The sequence below is a fragment of the Halichoeres trimaculatus genome, unplaced genomic scaffold (assembly GCF_033239565.1).
Source record: "Halichoeres trimaculatus isolate MK-OKI-2021-1 unplaced genomic scaffold, fHalTri1.1 fHalTri1_scaffold_21, whole genome shotgun sequence".
Taxonomy (NCBI): Eukaryota; Metazoa; Chordata; class Actinopteri; order Labriformes; family Labridae; genus Halichoeres; species Halichoeres trimaculatus.
The window spans coordinates 3,570,026-3,578,656 of record NW_027437199.1 but is presented as its reverse complement, the minus strand read 5'-3'; the positions used below and the strand labels follow the sequence as shown (position 1 = coordinate 3,578,656).

At 45.5% G+C, this 8,631-nt stretch overlaps 1 protein-coding gene across 1 annotated transcript; it reads right to left on the bottom strand.

Moving 5' to 3' along the window:
• Window positions 1–3,497: 3,497 nt before the first annotated feature.
• LOC141810635 (potassium voltage-gated channel subfamily A member 5) lies at window positions 3,498–6,228 on the bottom strand. The gene has a single exon (XM_074698361.1). The coding sequence runs from the start codon at window positions 5,838–5,840 to the stop codon at window positions 4,119–4,121; it is 1,722 nt and encodes a 573-aa protein (XP_074554462.1). The 5' UTR covers window positions 5,841–6,228; the 3' UTR covers window positions 3,498–4,118.
• Window positions 6,229–8,631: the final 2,403 nt, after the last annotated feature.

The following is an 8,631-nucleotide window of genomic DNA, read 5'->3' as shown; positions in this document are numbered from 1 at the left end:
CGATAAAAAAAAAGATCATGGTTATATAAATGAGTCGATTATAGCTTTGCAATCGTGTCCTTTTTATTTTTTCTCCGCTCATCTCTCTCTATCCACCCTGACATGATTGATTACCAGCATATTTCTGTGTTTTTTTTGTTTTGTTTTTTTTAAATTAAATTCTGTCTGAAATTTGGTGATTCTGCATTATTACTTCACCTGGTTCAGCTAAGGCAGTGGAAACACTTTGCTTTAAGGTTTAAAAATCATCAATTTGGAAAGTACTTCATCAATTATGGCCAACAAATCCATCCATGCCTGATTCAAAACACCATCAACTACAAAAATAAGCCTGAACAGAAACAAACAAATTTAGGTATGAGAAAAAAAAAAAGGTTAAAATTGTTTACCATAGAAACAGTAACAGAAAATGTACGCCAACATGACATGGAGTCTTATGCTTTCTACTACTCTTAAATTTATGGTCTCAATTTCTGGATTCAATCCATCAACATCGTTAGCCTTTATCCTTAACGATTCCTTTATTCATTCTTTACAGCACGCCGAAGCGGCCGGATGAAGGGGCAACATCCGGTTTAGAAAAATTAGGCCTACGTGGAAGTGCTGCAGAAGGACCAGAAGTCACGTACACCCCCAGCTTTAAAAACAGAATTTTACGGCATAAAAAACATATTTACAGCCTGGTTCAAAAAACATCTTGGGTCTTAAACGCTGATTTTACTATCGGCACACACTGTACGGTGAGTGATTTTTTTCTAACTCTGCGGTTTAGAAGTTATTACGATCGATTGATTGTCCAATCAGAGACACAGCTCAGCTCATATGACTGACGGGCTGACTATGGGCTGTACCCATAGACTGTATAAAACATGGACGTAGTCTCGCCGACGTCACCCGCCTGTTCCTGCAACGGAAAATGAAGCAGATCGGCTATCGCGGCCATATTGGTAGTGGCAAGGGCTTCGCCTACAGCCATAAGGCGCCAGCCGTCACGTGACCCTCAGCTGTGCCTCTTATTGGAGGAGCTCGCGATCTTAATATCCTCTGAACGGCCGCGTTGGAAAATAATTCACCCCCGTACAGTGGGAGCTGTTAGTAAAATTAGCGACTCAGACAGGAGACGTTTTCTGAACCAGGCTGTAAATAGGTTAATATCTGCTTTGGAAACAGCTTTTTTTGGCTTGGTGTGTTTGTGACTTCAGATACTTCCAGAGCCAGCCTCAGGTGAACACTCGAGAAACAGCAGATTTTAGCACTTCAGCATTGTCTCATATTCTCAGACCGGAGGTTGCCGCTTGGCCGTACCTTACTTTGACGTCCTGTGACCTGCCACGCGTCAATCACGCTCGACAGTCAGCCGCAGAATTTCCAAGAAAATGTTGAGGAGATGGAAGCGATTGAAAGCTTAGCTTCACTTTACCAAAAGGACGCTAACAACCATAGCCTTTATAAAACATGGACGTAGCCTCCGCGACGTCACTCGTCTGTTCCTGAAACTGTGAAATGAAGCCAATACATGGACGCAGCCACATTTGCTATGACGACAACTGTGAGTTTTTCTTCGAGCAGCTACAGGGCGCCCAGGGATCACGTGACCTGAGCTGTGTCTCTGATTGGACAACCAAACGATCCTAATGACTTCTAAACCATTGAGTTAGAAGAAATTCACTCACCACACAGTGTGTGCTGATAGTGAAATCAGCGTTTTAGACCCGAGCGGTTGTGAATATGTTTTTTAATGCCATTAAAGTCTGGTTTTATGGCTGGGTGTGTACGTGACTTCCTGTCTTCCTGTAGCCAGCCTCGAGCAGATTTTCTACGAACAACAACTTTTAGCACTTCTGCACCGGCTTCATTTTTACTGACTGGATGCTGCCCCTTGCTAACAACACAAAGTTGTGCTACACTGTGATATCACACAAGGGTAGGGATGGGTACCGAATTAGGTACTTTTTCAGGTACCGACCGAATTATGTCAAAAGTACTGAGTATCGATTCATGTAGAGTCAAAAGGTACCATGTTTAGGTACCTAAATGCACCTTTGTGACTGTGAGGCAAAAGAAGAGTAGGCGATTTTCCATGCTGGACATGAACACAGCATTTCAAGGTAATATATTAAAGAATAAGAATATATTTGTTATATTGTAAAAATATATATACATATATATATAGTTAAACAAATTGATGCTTTTTACCACATAAACACAAAAAGTACCGAAAATTGGTACCGTTGAGTACCGGTACCGATTTCCAGGTACCGGGCATCGGTGCTGTATCGTTTCAAATGTGGAAGGTACCCATCCCTACACAAGGGTAGCAACACCACTAACGTTTTCAAACATCTGTTAACTTATGGCTTATTTATGAATTTAAACACTCTATAAAATGTTTTTGATACAAAACCTGTAAAGTTTTGAACATATAAAATTCACCGGAGGAATTGATAATAGCATTAGCATCGATAAATTCTTATCAATCGCTATCCCTACTTGTCATGGGCGTTGTTGTCACAAAAAGAAACTGAAGAACACCGTAAATGTGTTTAGAAGTATAAAGAACTTTTCTCTGTCAACTTGTTATTTGAATATCAAAATTACAACCCTCCTCCTCCTCCTGTATCCGGGCTCTGGACCAGCAAAAGTGAACCAAAAGAGACACAGATAGACTCAAAGCAGTCGTCTGCTCCGGCTGCAGCTGGGAGGGACTGCCGCAAGAGCAAGGAAGACTAGTCCTACTAAACAGAGTAAGATTGAGTCGTACTTTAACATCAAAGTCTTTAAAACTCTAGAAAAAAAACTGGATTTGTCACTTTTTTTGAAAATGAGTCCCAAGAGGTGGAAAACTGGAAAACTAACCACTTTGACGAGTTGAGTCTTGTATTAAAATTCACATATCAACCCGGTTTGTGAGTGTTTAGTATGAATAAAGTGGGTGTTTCTCAGTGTGTAAATGTTGAGCTTTGTCCGTATGTCTATCCTAACGTCTAAAACTTTCGCTAACTGATTCGTTTTCATCAGATTTTATAAAACTCTCAGACACAGGTCTAGCGAGGTCACCGGTACACCATGATCTGATGGTTGGGTAACTTCGGAAACCTCCTCCCCAACCTCATTCAACGTCAGACCAGAGGGGGTGGAGTCTGTGACGATTCCTGTAACTTTCCAAAAACTGATGATATGACATCACGCTCCCTCGTGCTGTGATTGGTCGGCTGTTTTGGAGAAAAGAGTCTCAACTCTCTTGTGCCAGTCTTCACAAAAACAACTCGCTGCTGTTTCTACCTCGACTTTGAATAAAGACAGTGAGACAAAAACTGAACACAGCTTCAGTATCAGGGCTGAATTTTGTCACTAATGTTCCTCCATACACGAGGAGCTCCACTCACCTGGTTTCTGTGATGCTTCAGCTCTCCAGATGGTCTCTGCGCTGTCCTCTCCTCTAACCGTCGCTCCCTCGGGGTGGCATACTTCCATATTTTGTCCTTTATTTTGTCTTAAAAAAATCAGCTTAAAATGATCGTAGTCAAGGCTTCAAATCCTCTCTTGAGACTCGTTTAGAAAAAGGAAAGGTCTCACTTCTTCGACAGAACCTGAGTGGACGAACACAGGTCTCTGCATTTCAAAAAATATATTTGTTTTCATTTTTTTCTCTCAAAATCTAAAATAACACCTTAATTAAATCCATAAATAGTAGGCCTGTGGGGAATATGTACACATTTGCTGCAATATTCCAGCGTAAACATAACGACTAATTATAGGGAAGGTATGAAAATAAGATTTGGCTTTTTCTCGTGTTGCACTACTGGACATGGACTTCCTCCTACATTATGTACAGAGTCTGGCTGTTCCTGGTAATCCTCTCAACATGTCAAGTAATTATTCCCAGTCCTGCGAGTCCTTGATTATCTGCAGCATAGACAACATGTCCTCTTTTCCAGGCTTCATGTCTTTAGGTGTTCCTGTTAAAGGGCTTTTTTTTAATAAATCAACTTCTCTGGAAACTTTCAGGATTTCAGTGTGTGGATCCTCCAGACTGCTGTGTGCAAATTCTTAAGAGCCCATCCACTGAGGTTTATTCTACACGACTATGGGCTGTAGGAGTCTTGGAGGCTGCAGGACTACAGGTCTGTCTCCCGTGTGTCCAGGCAGAACGCGTAAAGGGATCTCTTGAAGTCCATGCTGCTGTTCGCTTTGATGTTCGCTTTCTCCACAGACGCGGCAGACGCGTCAGTGTTCTCCCCCTCCTGCGACTTGTTGGAAGATTTACTCCCCTTGCGTTTGAGCTCGGGGCTGTCCCGGCCGCTGTTCGGCTCGTCCTTCAGAGAGGACTGGTCTTGGTCCGTCTCTCGGTGGTAGAAGTAGTTAAAGTTTGACACGATGACGGGCACAGGCAGCGCGATGGTGAGCACGCCGGCGATAGCGCACAGAGAGCCCACTATCTTACCCCCGACCGTGACCGGCCTCATGTCGCCGTAGCCTACTGTTGTCATAGTGACCACGGCCCACCAGAAGGCATCCGGGATGCTGGAAAAGTGCGACTCCGGCTCGTCCGCCTCTGCGAAGAACACAGCGCTGGAGAAGAGGATGACTCCGATGAAGAGGAAGAAGATGAGCAGGCCGAGCTCGCGCATGCTGGCCTTCAGAGTCTGACCCAGGATTTGCAGCCCCTTTGAGTGCCTGGAGAGCTTGAAGATCCTGAAGACCCGGACCAGGCGGATGACCCTGAGGATGGCCAGAGACATGGCCTGCTGTCCGTTCTGGTGCTCCTGCCCCTGCTGCTCCGCCAGCTCCGTGCCCACTGTGATGAAGTAAGGCATGATGGACATGATGTCGATGATGTTCATGATGGTCTTGGAGAACTCGGACTTGCTGGGGCAGGCGAAGAAGCGCACGAACAGCTCGAAAGTGAACCAGATGACGCATGTGGTCTCGATGATGAAGAAGGGGTCCGTGAAGGTGAGGGACGGCCGGGACGCGGTGCTGTTGTCCAGCCGGCTGGTCACCGGCAGCTCCCTCTCGTCCCTGAACTCCGGCAGCGTCTCCAGGCAGAAGGTGATGATGGATATGGTGATGACGATCACGGACACGATGGCGATGCCCCGCGCCGGACTGGAGCTCTCCGGGTACTCGAAGATGAGCCAGACCTGCTTCTGGAACTCGTTCTGAGGCAGCGGTTTTTCCTCCTCCTTGATGAAGCCTTCATCCTCCCTGAACCTCTCCATGGCCTCCTCCCCCAGCTGGTAAAACCTGATCTCATCCGCGAACACGTCTATGGAGACGTTCACTGGTCTCCGGATCTTCCCTCCTGACTGATAAAAATACAGGATCCCGTCAAAACTTGGTCTGTTCCGGTCGAAAAAGTACTCGTTCCGGAGCGGGTCGAAGTATTTAATCCTCTTTGCAGGGTCTCCAAGCAGAGTGTCCGGGAACTGGTTCAAGGTGCCGAGCTGGGTCTCATACCTCAGCCCGGCTATGTTGATGAGGACCCTCTCGTTGCTCTCCGCGTCCATGTCCATGTCCAGCAGGTCCTCATCGAACAGATGCGGACTGTGGTCCGCGCGTAAAAGCGCATCCATGGCGTTCTCGCTGCAGCTGAAAGTGTTGTTCATGTCGTTGATTTTCCACGAGCTCTGATGGAGATTCTGCTGAGGATGATGATGATGATGAGGAGGAGGACTCCCCCGGGTGTTCAGCTCTTTACCGAAGTCCTCTCCGAGTCCACTTTGAACGAAGCCCGACTGAGGGACGTCCAGCGCGTTCCGGCAGCTCTCCTCGGCATTGCTGCCTCCGCCGCTCCCTTTGGCGCCGCCGTTCTCAAAACTCACCAAGGCTATCTCCATTGTGCAGCCATCCACGGTTACTGCCTGAAGAATGAGAGAGACTTGTTGATCCGGAACATCCTCTCTGGTGGTCCAGGGGAGGGAACGTGTGGGGATGATGAGGACGTGCAGCAGGTGAGATGGAGCTGTTTGGATCACGGCTCCTCCAGCAGCCGCAGCTCCTCTTCACTGGGATGCATATGTGTTCCTGCAGCTGTCGTTAAGGCTGTAAGCCCCCACTGCTGCTGCTGCTGCTGCTGCTGCTGCTGCTGTGGATGGAGTAAATATCAAAAGCTCCAGAGAAGAGAAGACCCGGATGAGAGAGTTATTCCTGACGTCAAAAGTGCTGCTCAGACCGTTTAGCTGCCTCTGAAAATGTCTGTGGATGTGAGACAAGCTGTCAACTCAACTCCCTCTGTCTCTCCTCCTCCTCCTCCTCTCTCTCTCTCTCTCTCGGGGGGCGGGGTCACGCTGTGTCCATGAATTACGCGCACTGCGTGATGAGAGTGGAGGATTTTTCCAAAGAAAATTTATAAACATTAAATTAATGAGCAAAAAAATAATGAAAAATAAATAAAAACACTTAAAAGGAAAAAAAACTCTACTTGAAAGTTTGCAAGTAGGGGAGACCGGGGACAGGTGCAACACTTACTGTCATCCTGGACTCCATATTTTCCTCCTTTTCTCCGTTTCTCCTCTTTTAAATCTTACGTAACCTCCTCTGTGTGTTTGATTCAAACATCCTTAATGCACACAAATCCATTTCCTTACAGCTGAGCACAAAGACCCGCTTCCACTTCATGACATCCATGCACTCTCCTCTTTTTGTTGCCTTTGTGTCCGAGTCTCTTCAGCTCTCTGGCGGATGGATAGATGGATGGATGGATGCACGGAGGGTCGGGCCCCGGGGCCGCACTCTGCACTCTGCTCTGTGTCCGGATGTTTCCCCGTCCGGCTGCCTTTGAAGGAGATGGAGGAGAGCTTTCTTTAGCGCCACGCTAACACGAACAGATGTTCTCTGTTCTCTGGTGTTGATCATAGAAACACTATCGCTCTGTACTCACAGCTTCTAGATCTCTCTTTTCATCCCTACACAAAATACAGAGTCTAAAGTTTCAAAACAAAATCATTTTAAATCTCTGATAAGATAATAAGTCATTCTCTGAAATGCTAATCATCTTTAACAACCATCTAGCAGTTGCATTTGGAGAATTAAACTTGCAGCTCACTTACAGTATCCAAAGGAGTGCCTCAGGGGTCTGACCTTTGACCTCTTCTGTTCCTATTGAAGTCAGCAACATTAATCAGAAGAAACTGTAAAAAAAACCTATCAGTATCTGAGGACACAAAGCTTTGGTTAACAGGAGTCAGGATAACTTCACGTGCAGGGGTGTGCACAGACTTTTTGAGGAGCAGGGGCACAAAGGAACAAAAAGGCACCTGCAGCGTGCTGTCGCCACAGAAGGAACTAAGTTGCTAATTTTTGCCACCTAAGAGGGCGCTTTGGTCATCCAAAATCACGACTCCTGTGGGACATGGGGCCGCTAGCATCAGGCTAGCGCTAACACACAAAGTGCAGCAACACAGGTTAATGTAGCAGAATACGGACGAGTTGGTGTGCAGCAACAAAAAAAGGCGACATAACAAACTCATAACACAACCGCCGGACTAAATTGCAATACTCATGAGAAATTAAGTTTTATTTCATTATTATGGTATATTATTATAATATTATAATTTTGTGGTTAACTTGCTATTAAAATAATATTGTGTATCATCAATAATTGTGGGACAATTTATTGTACAGTGAACAGGTAAATGTGTATTTTGGTTCCCAAGAGAGAAGTTGTATTTTGCCAATCAAGAGGCATTTAAGTCTGTGTTTTTGCCCAATTGTTAGAGCATTCTGGTGGCATTTTTGCCTCTGAAGAAGCCATTTTAGTGTGTGTGTTACCAACCAAGAGGGTAGTTATTTTATGCTAACCATGTGGGCACTTAAGTGGCATTTCGCTAACCATAAAGTAGTTGTATTTTGCCAACCAAAAGAGCACTTCAGCATGCAAATCTGCAACCCAAGAGGGCACTTTAGCACAGGTATGACCCCCCCCAGAGGGCACATACATGTGTGTTTTGTCTCCCTAGAGAGAAGCTGTATTTTGCCAATCAAGAGGCAATTAATTACACGACAACGGTTTTAGTGTGAAACACAAAAGTTGACCTAAGTCGACCTAAAACACAAACTTTTGAAAACAGCCTACAGAGTGGGATTTTGCTTAAACGCTGCTGACATCATTGCCGTGTAAACAGTAAGCTGGCGTTTTCAGTGGAAACAGTGACGTCATGCTCTGTTTCTTGCGAGCGCATCCAACAGGACAACAGTACGGTTGTTGCGATCATCGTAGACTACATGTTGAGCTTGTGCTGCTCAATCTGCTCAATCTGTGACCGTCTTTCAACAAAATGAGCATCTGTTGCTCCACTTCTGCTCTCAATATTCACCAATACACCAGATGATCAGCTCAACTCTACTTCAGTGGAGATCTACCAAAAATGGCTTCTGGACAAGTCAGTTATAGCACCACCTACAGGCCTGGCATGCTTACTACAGCGTTTTCAGTCCCTCAGCATTTCCGTGTAAACACAGTTTTTTTTCACTGTGTTTTAGCGTATTCAGATGAAACGTTGTCATGTAAACATGTCCTAGGTGTGTGTTTGTGCTCCCATTGTTGGAACACACTGGCACATATTTTTTCCTTTGAAGAGGCAACTTTAGTGTGCATTTTTGCCAACAACGAGAGCAGTTGTTTTTCAC